We start from the raw sequence: 16,031 nt of genomic DNA, 5'->3' as shown, positions 1-16,031 counted from the left end.
CACTGGCTGACCTCTGAAATTGATTCCAGTCTGGCTTCTTATTTCATATTTTTCTTCAATTGTTATCAATTTAACTAACTCAATCCATGGAACAAATAAATTAGCTGGGTTCTACTGTGCCAGGTATACCCTAGTAGAAGGGAGTTTTTTGATGCTTCAGTGAAGCACAGTTTCCTACTTTAAAATGCTGCAATACTTCTATTGCTAATTGAAATGGTTAGAAGAAATCAGAATTTTTCTAGATGACTAAATAGTTTAGGAGAGTGAGTATCCACAGTAAATGTCCTGATAAGAACCCAGAAAAATGTACTGAGCAGATGCAATAAAACCAAAGCACATCCAGCTTTATTTTGTTCCAAGTAATTTCAAGTCATATGTATATACCAATGTATTTATATATATGCATGTACACATACGCCTTTATAGTCTTGCACTTTTAAACGAGCATTAGAACTGTTTCTGAAAGTCAGGATTTCATTAATATCTTTGCAATAGAGCAAGTCATTCTGGGCCATGCTTTGTGTGATGTATGCTTGTGTTAGAAGGTAAGTTTGAACACTGAGTTACTGTAAAACACCACTGCTTTTCAGGTATATTCTGCATAGTGCCCCAGTTTGTTAGTAGTACTCTGTAACAGTCATTGATAAAAGATATTTTTCAGCAGGAATCATTTTGCCCTGAGTAATCAGCTAGAAAATTATTTTTTGATCATTATTTAGACCCCCTTATTTAAAAGCTATACAAATGGTAGCCAGCAGTATCTGTCAAAATCTGGCTGTCATATTCAATTTACTGAAGGTGATTGCTTCTAACAGTTGGCTGAATTACACTTTGATGAGGAGTCTTATCTTTGCAGACTACATAAGCAACAGAACTAGGGTTACAGTCCTCTCACCGACACTCTCCATATGGATTATTATCTCCTCCAGCAACTCCCAAGTTCTTTGGATTTTCCTCTGATAAGTGTATTAGAGATATTTAATGTTATCTGCAGGTTATGGGCAGGCTTGGGGCTTTAAGTTCTAAAGCTTTTGTAAGGGATTTAATAGCTTGAATACTGAGGATATACCTCTTGCAAGCATATCTTCACGTGCTGAACTGGCTAGATACAAGTCAATGTGAATTTGTATAAGCAATGCGTTTAGCTGCAGCAATGGTAACCCAATGAAACAAATACCTTGTCTGATTTTCTTTCTCTTCACAGTAAGACCAATAAATTGGTTTTTTTCCCCTTTCATGTAAAATTACTCCACTTTTAAAGAAACTATGTTTCTCGGCAATTTCCTCTAGTGTACAAGCCAAATATGCTGGATTTAGTATCACAGAGACAACATCAGCGACATCAAACATTGAAAATGTAAGTCAAGCCTCCAGAATAATGGTGGAGAATGAAAAAATAATTTTTAAATGGTTATATTAGGTATTGGGTGCTTTCCCTCTGTTTTCTGGATTCTCAGTGTAACCACAGAGTAAAAACTTACTCTTTTATAAGAAAACAGATTTTCACATAATCAAATGGCTCCAGGAATGAAAGCTTTAAAAAAATGAATATTCTAAGTTTAAAGATAAAATCATTAGATCTGACAAAACTGGTTGCAGCTTATGTCGGTTATGTTTCATTAGGTTATATGCAGTACATAAAGCAATTACAAGCTTCTCAAGGCCAGTTAAGAGCAAATACAAAAATTAGTAGTAATGAGATCTGACCTGTCACTGATCACCAGGGAGAAGAAAGAACAGACATTTCCTTCTCTCTTAAACCACACTTTCATACAACATCACGTAATGTGATTTTTTGGGAGCCATCTACACTGGAAGAAAATGATTTGGTTGTTACCAGTGCTAAGGGACAGGGAATCAAAATGTCTGAGGTTTCTTTTTCTCCTTTCCCCCCTGACCTTAATGTGCTTTCCTTCCTGAAGAAAAGACCTTGCTATATCCTTTCTGCTGAGTCATTTCTTTCGAGGATGCCAGTTTTAGGGACCCATTAAAAGAAAAATCTCTTCCTAAGGAAAATCCCAAGAGTGCTTCAAAGCAGTCCCCCGTCCAGGCTTTTCTGCAGTGGTTTTATTCTGTAGTTCTCTGATGTAATGATGTTTTTTTCCTTTGGGTTAGATGTGCTGAGCAGTAACTATTTCAGTTACACCTCTTGGATCCTGGTTATAACTTTTAAGTGGGACTGGGACTTTGATGGAACTTTTGCCTTGTCTCTAGTGGGATGATTTTAATTCCTTTGTTTGAGAGAAATACTGGTAAATGTTGTCACTTCAGCTTTCCTATCCTACCTGTGTGGTCTGTGCTTCAGATTTGTGGTTCTTTCAGGCTACCCATTCAGATCCATAATAAACAGAGTTCCTCACTTCCAAATGTACCTTTTTTTCTATCTCTGCATACACCTGTGCCTTGATTACTACATTTTGGTGATACTACATTTGCTTCCTTACTGAAGACAGCTTGGTGTCCGTAAAGAACAGCTCCAAATATCCCAGATAAGCATGTATTGTCATTAAAGAATGTGACATTTCAGTTGTTTTATGCCCAAATAACACAATTTGTTACTAATAAGTCCTGTTTCCTTAGCATCATGTATGATAAATCCTTTTGTATATCTCTTTCGTGGTCAGACTTGAACTTGCGATCACTAGAGCTATATATTTACTGCTCTAGAGTTTTCCCTAACTTTTCACCTCCTTCTGGGGCTGTTTGCTCTGGGTTGGAATTCATGGTGGTTGCTTATGAGAGATGTAGTTACAGAATTGTTTACCCATCTCTCTGCTTTTTCATATCTCTAACGAGGAGGCTCCTAAATGTCATTTGACATATTCTGAAGCGTGTGCATGCTATCAATTATAATAACTTGTTCTTGCTTTTACTTTTGGCTGTATTCCTATCTTTAAGCTAACCCTCCCCTCCCTTTTTTGCTGCCCATGGAGATGGCTCCTTCCCTCCCCTCTGGTTGCCAGGGTGACTGGGCTTCCCTGATGTGGTTGCTCTTGCCTTGGCTCCTTGCCATCCCTCTCCTGGAGACCCGAGACTGGAGTTTTCACTTTCCCTCAGATGGTGAGGACTCCTGTTTGCTCTTCTGCCTGCCCAGGCAGCTATTCTCCCTCCTAAGCAGACCTGCTTTAGCAGCTAATAAAAGGACAAGTGATTTCATGTGCCTGCAGGGTGGGATCAGCCAAGACTCTGAGTGAAGTGGAAGTCACCTTGTATTATTTTTCCTTTTCTTTTTTTCTCTCTTTTTTTTTTTTTTTTTTTTTTTTTTTTTTTTTTTTGACTCTGATCCTTCTTGAGCTGGAATCCAGCCAGTTCTCACTCTTTTAATGTGGCTGTGATGATGAGAAAAAGGACCCTAGAGTGGTACATATACAGCAGAGGTAAAGTCTTTTTTATTTGTATTTCAGAATAGGTAAGTTCGATTTCCAGTGTTAGTGACACTGGAAAATGGATCCTTGCAGTACTTGTAAGCACATTTACCTCAGAGGTTTTGCCAAGCTTTAACTCAGGAATGGATAAACCTCAGGATAGGGCATCTTTGAATTCAGATGTGGAATTACAGGTTGTTCAGAAACTTTATTGAAGGAATTTGACTATTTTCTGACACTGAGCAAAGAGATATTATGTGATCTTTATGTTCAGCCCATGAAGTAAAAATTTCAGATTCTGCATGCCTGTCCCAGGATGCTGGTAAATGTGACCCCATCTTGGAATCACTTTCAGAGGTCAGCCAGTGGACAATTTTGACTTACAGATCAACATAGAGTTGTACTTTGTGTGGGTATGACTTAGCCACAACCAAGTAATAGTATTTTTAGTCAGTTAATTTCTCTGAGTTATTTGTCCAGTTCTAGCTATAATACTCCTTTGAGATGCCAGTAAGAAAATCCCTAGGGATGGAAAAACTACTGTTCAGTAGCTCATATTCTCTGCTTTTCCACAAGAGTATGAGTATTTTGTCTCGTATTTTCCCCTATATTGTCTTTGGCATAATTTTAAACAATTAAAATAATAGCACTTTCAATACTCTGTTCTGTGCTTCTTGGACACAATGACAAAGTGCTTTAGACTGGTGCTGTAAATGTAAATAATGTTTCCAAATGTTTGGATGAATGTGGTCCTTTGCTGAAGTCCATCCTTCATCCTCTCCTCTGCACTTTAAACATTCCATCTTTTGAGCTTGTTTCAGTCTAGTTTGCTTGCTTTTAAAGTAGTGATATCTATGCAAATCTAAATCTCTAAGTAGTAATGTCATCTGTGTTTTATAGGAAATCCAGGAACAGCAGCTACACTGCAGCTACCAAATATAACCCTCAACATGCTTCCCTTTCTAACATATGGTTAATTATTTTTAAAACACACAACATATTACACCTAACTGAGCTCTGAAACATTGTGCTTGTTCTTTTGCATGAAAAGTATTTATAAAAGCTTTTTCTGCAGTGATTGGGAAATTAAGTTAAAATGCATCAGGCTACTTGCATTAACAAAGTTAGTAGGAAGCACTTGCTGGAGCAGAGTTTGTAATGTTTTTACATCTAGCTGTAAGAAGGATGTTCTATATTTAAAGCACTGCCTTGAAAGAAGCATTGGAACAGTTACAGTTTTTCCTGCCAAGGAAAGGCTGCAAGAGCACCAGACTTATTACTGAAAGGTAATAGTCTTCCTATGCAAATGTAAGTTAATATTCAAGGGGTTAAATGAAACAGGGAATGATCTTAAATTTCAGCCTTCTGTCAAGTTTTTAGTTTTATTCAAAAACATCAAGTATCATGATATACCTTTACCATGACTGTGCTGCTTTGACTTACTGTTTGAGCAATAAAATACATACAGATTTTTGTATCGTGCACACCATGCTGTGCTATAAAGGTAAAAATGCCTTTATTCATCAATACACAATACTCTGAGGAGCGCCTTATCTTATAGCAGTGGTTGGGGCAGGGAGTTTACCTGACCTGGATTTCCTCAACACTTTTGGAAGGGCAGTTTGCAAATTAAGTGCAGGATTCATTAAAGAGGTTAGTCAAAGTTAATTGATGAATTTGGATATTTCTACATCTGAAATAACTTTGGATTGTTACTTTCCTCTTTTATTGTTAGCATAACAAATCTTTAAAGTGCTGAAATACAACAATGTAATAAAGAAGATCCCTCATATATGATGCAGGCTTGATTTATTTGCCTTGAATTAATGTGGATGACTTACTTGAAAAAGGTTGAAATGCAGTTAGTAGTTCAGCTAGTATTTGGCATTACTCCTACAATATGTGCATATATATGTGGGCAAATACAGAATTCTGTTAGCTTGGAATTATGATTTTTGGAGGCACAGCTTTTAAGTATCAGTATCTGTGAAAATACTTCATTTGTCTCATCCTTTAATCTTTATGCAACATCATAACGTTATAAACATTAATGAATATTTCTTCCTCTTTATTAAGATTTGACTGTATTATCACAAGGGAAGATACCCAGCTATTTTAAAAGTAAAGATGTCAGAGGGAAATATTTCTTTAGCTGATGTGTCCAAACAACAGATTGCTGGTAACTAGAGAGTAAAGCATGTTGAAGAGAAAACTCCACAATGTCAGTTTGAGAGTCTCGGTGCTAACAAGTTAATGTAACTAACACTAGCAACTGCTTCTTGAGAAGGAAAAATAATGCTATGTTAGAGAGCTGCAGTATCTCTTCTGTCCAGAAGCTCTGTTCTGTATTTTAGCTAACAATTAGTAAAATACTTTTAAAACATTATTCTTAATTGAATATCACTTTGAAAATAACAGAACTAATTTAAGCCACTGTTGGATTTTCTGTTATAGACTGTTTAATTACCATCGACAATTTTGAACCTCATTGCTGTGGATTTTCTGTATCTTTTTAATCTTTTTAATGAGTTATGCCTAGTAAGACAGACAAATTTATTCTAGTTCTATAGTTAGACCAGTTAAAAAGGACTGACTTACCCTGTCTTCTTCGGCTCTTAAGTCCGGCATTGTGCTAACACAAAGGCTTACAGCTGTGGTGGCCACAAAGAGAATGGAGAGACAAGCAAAGACTTTGCCTGGGAGTCCTGACTGGGGATTATCTACCATATCTCTGAGTCTGTTCATAAACTGTCCAAATTTGGTTTTCTCATCCAAGACACATGTAGCTTCTTTGCTCCTCCGAAGCTCCTCTTCCTTGCGTACCTCAGCCAAGTCCTGCAGTTTTTGAAATAGTTTTCGAAAGCAGCAGTTCTCCAAGTTGGATTCCTCAATCCCCCAGTATCTCAGCTCCTCCTGAAAAGACAAGGCACACATGTCGCTTAAGAGCATCAGCTTCCCCGCTGCTAGAAAGCTGACAATCATCCCAAAAGCATTGGGGTTCCTGTCAAAGAAGAACTCATGGGTGTCTTCGTCGTAATCATCGCACAGCTGAATTATTTCTTCATAGCTGCTGCAAAACTTAAGTTTGCTCAGTCTGGTCAGGGGAAATTCATCTAAAGTACTCCAAGGTAGCAGGTACTTGATGCCTCCAACATTAATCATGATCTCTGTCTTTAGATCGACTGCAGAGACTTGATCAGGATGGTAAATCCTCCTGGCCCTTTGGTAATGGACCCCTTTGACAGAAGGGGTTTCAACGGAGACAGGAAGGAAGTGGCTCAAGGAATTACAAGAAGTGTAGCTAATGTTACTGTAGTCTTGGTCACTGCCTCTGGAGAGAATAGGCATCTCTAAGAGTTCTCACTGGGACATCCAAAATGGCATCGGAGCAGGGTTATCTGTCAGCCAAAAGATACAGGAAGGAGGAGAAAACATAGTATAGGTTATTTCAAGAGAAAAGGTGCCTCAGGCTACTTTCCTAAATCACAAAATTAATAAGTGCCTGTTTTGGAAGTAAAAGTCACCTCTCTGCTTCTTCCTGAAATCTGCAGCCTGTGAATGTGATTTGCTTTGCAGCCTCATTGGTTGTCTGGCAACACACAGACAGAGGAGAGCTAAAGCCTCATTCATAATTATCGCGAAGGGTTGGGTGCTTGCAAATCCAAATGTGAACAGATTGGTCTCTTCTCTGAGCAGATCTTGGTCATCGTTAGAACGCTGTGTTTTCCACAGGTTATCATTTTGCTTTCTTATTTCTATAAACCCTTAAATACACACCAACTCAACTGAGCTGCTTAATAGTTATTAGAGTTAAAGTGGTCAATTACCTGCCATCAGCTGGATGCAAAGTTCCTAATTGCTGTAACTTGAATGCTCAGATTGCAGTTCCTCTTCCTTTCACTTGCATGCTTGTTTTGCCTGTCTCTCAGGGGCATTGCACGGATTAGCTAGTAGATGTTTCTAAAATGCCTTGAGAGGTTAAGTGCTGTATAAATGATGACTCTTCTTATCAACTCGGTCTCATGTCACTGCAAATTACTGAGAAGACGTAGGAAACATTTGCCCACCCTGCAGAAAACTTTGTTACACAGACAGAAAGCAAAGTATTTTATCAGCTGGGGGGTGGGGGGGAAAGCAACTGAAAGATGCCCCCCTTTTACTTCCCCCTTTCAGGAACAAACCCCTGTTTTCATTCAAAATCTCTAACGATTCAAAGGCATTTATTACCCCAAGCCAGTGAACTGCAAAAATTGCAAGGGAAGTTCCCTGAAGTTACTTACCACCGTGCCACGGGCTTCTGCCTGGTGCCTGGCTTCCCCGCAGGTAAAGTACACATGCCGCAAACTGATCAGCTGTCCTCTGAGTTACAATCCAGCAGAAAGACCTGGGCAGTATTTTACAGTATTGATTACATGAAAAATCGCTATAGTACTCTGGAGATCTCTCTCTCTTTCCTTTTTCTCTTTCTCTCCTTTCCTGGAAGGGGACAACATTCATATGTGTTCATGTAATATATGTTGTGCTAATAGATCCTTTGCAAAGGAGACAGTGTCCTAAGTGGCAGCTCCTCTTCTGGACTCCTGGGGCTTGCTGGTGAAATATGCCTAGCGAGAGCTGGTGGATCCTGCCCTCTCCTTGCCTCTCCTCTGTTTCCCTTGGGACTGTCAATATGGTCCTGGAAGAGGAGGGGAGAGGGAAGGGGGAAGGGCTTAGAAATAATCTCTCCAGCATCCCTCGTCTATTCAGCAGGCAGCAGGCAGCAACTGGGTAAGAACATGGAGTACAAGGACAGTCTCCGACTAATGAGGTTTAATAAGTAAATTCTGGCAAACCTATTTAATAAAACAATTTCAGTTTCTGTTAACTCCTTCCATTATAGTCATATCACAGTCACTTGTTCTGGAGACACCAGTCAAATTCCTCAGGAGCAATTTCCTTGTCCTGCCTCCCTCTTGGAACTGGGTTTTGCTCATAAATATCCCTAGTTGAAGAGGGACGTTTGTTGGGTCCATAGATGCTGGGCCTCAGCATTCCTTTCGTTATTAGGGAAGTGTTTTCCTCCTGTAAAAGAAAGAGTCTCTGGCTTGCAAAGAATGGGTGCTCAGCACACGCTTTTCCAGATATGCAGTGCTTTTCCAACAGCCAAGAACATTTTCCATTCTTTACAGATGGAGGGAAATCAAACATAATCTTTTTCTCGCTTTTCTTATATGTGGCTATGGGGAGGTGAGCTTGCTGTAATGCTTTTGGGTTCTGTACTGCCAGTAGGTCTTGGGCTGCCTCAGTCTGTAATTGGGATGACATGGATTTGACCCATATTCTGCTTGCTTGACCTCAGTCAGAGAGTCTGAGAAAGCTACAGTCAGATCCTATTGACAAGTACCCTCTGTGGTACTCCCAAATGCAGTAAAAAGTGCCTTAGCTTATGTCTATACCGTGTGGCTGAAAGCACAGAAGCTGAATCTTATTACTAGAGAGGTGTGTGAATCTGTAGGATTTATATGCCCCACTGTGAGTATGAAGGTCTCGCGGAGAAGTGTTATGAGCTTGGAGCGCAGAGCTGCTTTTCTGAAATTTGCACAGTGGGTGTGAGGTGCAGGTGGTGCCCTTTGCTTGCACTGTGCTACTTCCCCTTGTAATGTATGTGGGACCTGTGCACTGCTGAACTGATGCACCTCGGAAGCAGACGCGGTGGCTGTTCATCAGTGCCAAGCAATGCTATGACACAGCCTAGCATGAGAAGCCTTTGCTAATTGAACTTTCTGGTACATCTCTCTTGCCCCACGTGGTGCCCAGAAGATTAACTTCTTATCAGGCTTCACCGCTGGGGTTTTCACTCAAGTCCTAATTATGCCATCCACAGAGAAAGACCAGACAGATGCCTGAAGGCAACTGAGTTCTGGGAGCATAGCTCAAAATCACTTAAATCCTACCACCTTTGTGCAAGATGCAGTTTGCTCTGCCTATCAGTCTTTCTTATGGATTATTTTTGCAAAGAAAAAGCAAACCTATTCTAATTAACTTTGGATGGATTGTTTCACAAAAGGATAAAACCAATTAGCATTTCTTTCTTACCTTGTGAAGTTCTTGTATGGTGTTTTTAAAGGTTAGATTTCTGAAATCAGCTGACAAGAAGGTGAATAAATCCTCTTTCTAGGGAAGGGGACACAAGCAATTGGAAAAGAGGCACAAGTCCTCAACCTCTGGAGGTGACTCCTGTCAGGTGTGAGCGAAAGGTATCCCTTCAAGGAAGATGTTATATGTCACCCAGGCAAGTGGACCACCATGGAGAAAGGTATCCCATACCTGAGGGACTTAGCTGTGCTGGAGGTGATTTATGCTGACCTGGACAGCAAGCAGTTATCCAAAGATCCAAATGAAGTCATGTGCATGCAACCCATGTGGTGCAAGTTTGTACAGAGTGCACCATCGTCATATGCCAACTCATTGGCACTAATGACCTGGAAAGATGGACGGGGACGATTAATGGATGAATTGACTGGCGAACTCCAGCAATACAAAGAAAGTCTCTGTTCTTTCCTCGTCTCAGCTGGGGAGAAACTGTTCTAGCAACTCAAAGAGGACAGATCCTACTCCCCACCTGTATGGACAATTATCTCTGCCATTAGGAGTAAGTGTTCCTCTGCTCAAGAGAGAAGATATGGTGGTACACACCATGGGCCACCCTGTAATTTTACCTGCAGGACTACGGAGACGACATGAGGAAGTGGGATGGAAAATCTACCTCGACCATAGAGGCACGAGTGTGCGAGTTGCAGAGAAAAACAATCACAAAAGCTGGTTCATCCAGGAAAACTGCTGCTCCAGTCCTCAGTGGGCAGTTCCCCAGATGGAGCAGAAGGGCTGATCTTACTTCTGGTCTTGATGAAGAGACTTCTGATTCAAATTTACAAGTGAGTAGCAAACACTGTGACCAGGACTAGAGGGGCCCTGCCTCCAGCCAGGTGGAGGAAAGGGACAACTGTCTTTCTTGACTGTGTGGATTTGATGGTGTGGCACATCAGACCGAAAGGAGTGTAAGGCTCTAGCAGACACTGATGCACAGCGTATCCTAATGCCATCAAGCTATAACGGCACAGAACCCATCTGTTTTTCTGGAACGACAGGGGGATCCCAACAGCTAACTGTTGGAGGCTGGAGTGAGCCTGACCAGGAATGAGTGGCAAAAGGTCCAGAGGTATCCTTGGTGTAGGATATCTCAGGAGAGAGTATTTCAAGGACCCAAAAGGGTACCGGTGGGCTTTGGGTATAGCTGCCCTGGAGACAGAGGAAATTAAGCAGCTGTCTGACTTGCCCAGTCTCTCAGAGGTCCCTTCTGTTGTGAGGTTGCTGAAGGTCAAAGAAACTTTGCTGGTCACTACCAGAATGGTGCACTGGTGGCAATATCGCACCAAGAATCCCTGATTCCTATCTGTAAGCTGATTCATAAACTGGAGAGCTAAGGAGTGATCAGCGGGACTCACTCACCCTTTAATGGTCCCATATGGCCAGTGCAAAAGTCTAATGGAGAATGGAGACTAACAGTAAACTGTCATGGCCTGAATGAAGTCGTGCTGCCGTGCCGGACATGCTAGAGCTTCAGTATGAACTGGAGTCAAAGGCAGGCAAGCGGTATGCCACAACCGATACGCTAATCTGTTTTTCTCAGTCCCTTTGGCAGCAGAGGGCAGGCCACAATTTGCTTCCCCTCGGAGGGGCATCCAGTACATCTGGAATTGACTGCCCCAGGGGTGGAGGCACAGCCCTACCGTTTGCCATGGGCTGTGCCAGACTGCGCTGGAAAAAGACGGAGCTCCAGGAGACCTGCAATATATTGATGATATCGTCATTTTGGGTAATACAGCAGAAGCTTTTGAGAAGGGAAAGAAAATAGTCTGAATCCTTCAGAAAGTCAGTTTTGTCATAACACAAAGGTCAAGTGACCCACACAGGAGATCTAGTTTTTAGGAATAAACTTGCAAGATGAATGTTGTCAGATGTCAATGGATGTGATCAAAGAAATAACAGCAACATCTCCACCAACTACCAAAAAGGAAACACAAGCTTTCTGAGGTGGTGTGGGTTTTTGGAGAGTACATATTCCAAATTACAGTCTGATTGTAAGCCCTCTCTTAAGTGAATGCATGAAGAAGCATGATTTCAAATGGGGCCCTGAACAATGACAAGCCTTTGAACAAATTATACAGGAAATAGTTCCAGCAGTAGCCCTTGGGCCTGTCCAGGCAGGACAAGATGTTAAAAATGTGCTTTACACCACAGCCAGGGAGAATGTCCCTACCTGGAGCCTCTGGTGGAAAGCATTAGGGGAGACTTGAGGTCAACCCTTAGGGTGTTGGGGATACACAGGATCCAAGGCCAGCTATACTCCAACTGAAAAAGGTATTGGCAGCATGTGAAAGGGTTCGAGCTGCCTTGGAAGATATTTGCGCTGAAGCACAGCTCCTCCTGGCACCCCGACTGCCGGCGCTGGACTGTATGTTCAAAGGGAGGGTCTTCTCTACACATCATGCAGCTGATGCTGTGGAGTAAGTGGGTAGCACTGATCACACAATAAGCTCGACTAGGACACCCCAGTCGCCCAGGAATTTTGGTAGTGATCACAGACTGGTCAGAAGGCAAAGATTTCAGAATATCACCAGAGGCAGAGGTGATGCACGCTGAAGGGGCCACACTGTACAATGAACTACCAGAAAATGCAAAGCAATGTGCCCTGTTCACTGATGGGTCCTGTCACGCTGCAGGAAAACTTTGCAGGTGGGAAGCTGCTGTGTGGAGTCCCATGCAATGAGTCGCAGCAACTGCTGAAGGACAAGGTGGATCAGGTCAGTTTGCAGAGGTGAAAGCTATTCAGCTGGCTTCAGGTATTGTTGAACAAGAAAAATGGCCAATTCTTTATCTCTGTACTGACTCATGAATGGTGGCAAATGCTCTGTGTGGGTGGCTACAGCAATGGAAGCAGACCAGCTGGCAGCGCAGAGGTAAACCCATCTGGGCTGCTGAATTATGGCAAGATATTGCTGCTCAGGTAGAGTACCTGGTTGTAAGAGTGCGTCACATAGATGCTCGTGTACTGAATAGTCAGGCCTGTGAAGAGTATCAGGCTGCTAAAATTAAAGTGGCTGAAGTGGATCTGGGTTGGCAATGTAAGGGTGAATTATTTATAGCCTGATGGGCCCATGACATCCCAGGCCATCAAGGAAGAGATGCAACATATAGAGGGGCTCATGATGAGTGTGTGGATTTAACCATGGGCACTATTGCACAGATTATCCATGAATGTGAAACATGCGCTGCAGTCAAGCAAACTGAGCAGTTAAAGCCTTTCTGGTGTGGAGGGTGATGGCTGAAATATAAATATGGGGAGGCCTGGCAGGTTGATTATATCACAGCCCCCCCAAGGCAAGTGCTGTGTGCTTACAGTGGTGGAAGCAAGCACCGGATGGCTGGAAATATATCCCGCAGCCCCTGCCACCTCTCGGAACACTATCCTGGGCCTTGAAAAGATTTTTCTTGCATAGTTCAATAATGAAACCATTTGCAGACCAGTATTTAGGCACTGATAATAGTTAAATGCTGTAGAAGATGGGAAAGCCAGTGATGTTCACTGTCCCTGGCTTACCTGTGATTTCATCTCCTATATTTTGTTCTCCGCAGTTATGCCAGAATCCTGTATCAAGCAGCAAATACATACAGAATATAGACATACAGAAGCAAGCACTTCTTTCACAAAGCACATAATAAAACTGTAGAATATATTGGCACATGATGTTGTGGTAGCCAAAAGTGTAAAGTATTCAGAAAAGGACCGACCATTTATGCAAGGAAGGTCCACCAGGTAGATTCGGTGTCTGGCACAGAAAGTCAGTGACCCAGGTATTGTTGGGCAGCAGGGAGGTATTTTACCACAACATATATGCTTGCCCTGTTCTGTGTTTTCCTAGATTTTTGATAGATGATGTACCTGGGGGCTGCACAGACCCTGGTGCAACCCTGTGGAGATGTTCTTATGCTGAGAAACCTTAGGAGGGTGGCCTGGGCTCTGCGAGTTTGGTCATGCATTTCCAGGTTGATCATGCACTACTTAGCTGACAGCATTCCTCTGTCAGAACAGAAAAAAAACCCCACCTGAAGACAAAACTCTGATTATATATGTATGTGCACACATATATATATATATTCAAGACTAACAATGTCTTTATATAATGGGCAATCTCACAAGATAGACTGTACACTCTGCAATTGTTTGTGCTTGTAGGTCTTGCAATCATTCTGCAGGGAGCAGGCATGTAATTTAATAAAAGCACTGTTGTCAATCTTCCTTCCTTCCCAACTGGGCTTTTTGTAACAAATATAGTACAAAGATAATTGCTTTGCCTGGCATCTATAACAGAAGATACATTTCGGACTTTTAAAGTCAGAAAGAAAATAGAAGTGTAAATCAAAATAATTATTTAAGGAAATACGAATGCACTGAAAAAGAGGAGAAAAAATAAGAAAGAAAGATTTAAAAAAAAAAAAAAACTGTGCTGTCTTCTTTCATTGGCTTAGAAATTAGCCCGGTTCTGAATCTTCAGTTGGTGCAATTTCATCACAAAATTATTGGATGTTATTTCTTTTATCAATTGATTATACAGCCTTTTGTCTGTGAGGGCTAATTCTTCTCTAAGCCTCATCCAGTGTAAGACCTGGCCTTTCCCAGATTCTTTATGTTTGTGCCATGTGAAATCTTATGATAAATAAAATAATTTTTCATTTATTTGCAAAATAATTGACATGGGATTGAAAAGAGCATTTTAACACTCAAAAATTAGTTTAAATGCTTCCATTGTGTTCACAGGAGGTTAATAATTCTGGAAGTAATTAGATGTAGATAGCCATGTGACATGGAAATTCAACATCTTTTCAGATCCTTGTATTACTCATTGGCCGTAAAGAATGGCTTAACCTTCTTTTCTGAGTTTAATTATGACATTACACATTGCAAGGTAAACTTTCAGGATTTTTGCCAACATTTTATTCAGTCCAGCAATGTTAGCTTCATATTCCTGTTTATTTCCCCATAATTTGTCTTTATGGAGCAATAGAAATACCCTTTCTTGCCAAATGCCTAGTTTGTGTGGGTAATTAAATTGACAATGAAGGTCTGGATCCACCTCTTCGTTATTCAAGCCTTTACCGAGTTGCAGCGCTATTGATTCCAGTAGAATAATGCTGCAATTGCCCCGGAATATGTGGTAAATCAGGCAATTTGTTGATTTGTTAAGCACTCTTATAATATATTGCTAGTTCATCCCAGCCCTTAGAAGCCCCAGTTGTGACCCATGCTCCTGTCGTGCCACAAACTGTCTTGGAAGACTGAGTCACTTATTGTTGGCAGTGGTTTATTCCTTATTTCCAGCCTTCTCTTTGTAAAAGTTGGGGTTTTTTTCTCTGTGAAGTGTGATGAAAGCCAAAAGGGCCACTTCTCATTAAGCAAAATACCAGTAAAGCAAATGAACTATTTGGAGCATTTATTTGCTATGTAAATGTAAAATAAAATTTGTGATCCGTAACACACAAATTACTGTATCCTTTCACTCTTCTCTATGCAAAAGACTGAACCAAGGAATTAATTCAGCTGTTTCCCAAAGTTTTCTGTACTCATCTCCTCTGGGCTGTCTAGAAAATTATACCTGTTAATGGACAGCACCCAAGGAAACTGATTTCAAATGGATAATCATTCCTGTGTCAACCCCAATGAATTTTGCGTAAGTGCTGAATCACTCGCTTAGGTTTAAAAGGTTTTAGGGAATTAAAATGTTGTGTGGCACGGGCAGAGGAAACAGAGCTAAATGCTGTGGCTTAAAGCTGAGTGCTATTATCTCTCCACGTAGCAAGACACTGATGAAGTGAGATGTGCCCAGGTAATGTGAGAGTCACGCTTTAGAAGGGAATCTCGAGTCTTTCATAACCTGATCTGGAGAATAATTCCCTCCCGATTGCAGTCCCAGTGATCAGTCTCACCCTGAGCACCACACACAAGGTGAACAGTTGAGGAAGAAACTTTCCCACCATCTCTGAGCCCTGGTCTGTTAGGAGGTGCCAAAACTTTTTATGGGAAATGCATGCAACCTTCCGTTCGTGGAGTCCAAACAAAAGAGCACATCTGTCTGTATGCACATCAGGAAAAAAAAAAAAATTGGTCTGTATTTTTGACCTCACTGAAAACCTAGCAACTGAGGGAATTAAAAGAGTCCGTGGTGATAATCAGCATGAGGCTGTTGCTGATAAATGGAAGTCTGTACTCTTGAAGAAAACTTCTATTTTCTCTCTTGCTCGGCAGGCTGATTTGGACGGTGCATTTTGATGTATCTAGCAAAGCTGAAAACATCTTGACAATGTAAGACATTGAGTGAGATAAAAATTGGAAGCAATATAAATATTTTTCTTACCAAGTGCTTTTCCTTTCAAAATTCCAAAGCATTTATGAATCCCACTATTTTCATGGCAGATATTAAAGAATCATTTCAGTGATCCACCCCAGGATCATTGAAATACCACAAATACTGAATGTATACTACAGAATACAGCCGTATGGATGTAATTTCTACTATTTCCAGAGACGCTTTAAAACCTCGTACTCAAGTGCCACTTGAGTATTGAGGT

The 16,031-nt window shown here is 41.1% G+C and overlaps 1 protein-coding gene across 4 annotated transcripts in view; it reads right to left on the bottom strand.

The window, feature by feature from the left end:
• Positions 1 to 15,658, bottom strand: part of KCNG4 (potassium voltage-gated channel modifier subfamily G member 4) — a 34,322-nt gene extending 18,664 nt beyond the window's left edge. The window contains exons 1-3 of one of the 4 annotated variants that reach the window (XM_080410731.1): positions 7,646 to 15,658; positions 7,193 to 7,443; positions 5,964 to 6,763 (exon numbers count right to left, since the gene is read on the bottom strand). In XM_080410731.1, the coding sequence (XP_080266857.1) occupies positions 5,964 to 6,713 (750 nt within the window). In that variant the 5' untranslated portion in view covers positions 6,714 to 6,763; positions 7,193 to 7,443; positions 7,646 to 15,658. The remainder of the gene's footprint in view (positions 1 to 5,963; positions 6,764 to 7,192; positions 7,444 to 7,645) is intronic. The other 3 variants (XM_080410732.1, XM_080410733.1, XM_080410730.1) reach the window with 3 other exon arrangements.
• Positions 15,659 to 16,031: the final 373 nt, after the last annotated feature.

Source organism: Falco punctatus (assembly GCF_963210335.1).
Source record: "Falco punctatus genome assembly, chromosome: 14".
Taxonomy (NCBI): Eukaryota; Metazoa; Chordata; class Aves; order Falconiformes; family Falconidae; genus Falco; species Falco punctatus.
The sequence above is the reverse complement of the archived record's forward strand: the minus strand, read 5'-3'. Positions and strand labels throughout refer to the sequence as shown.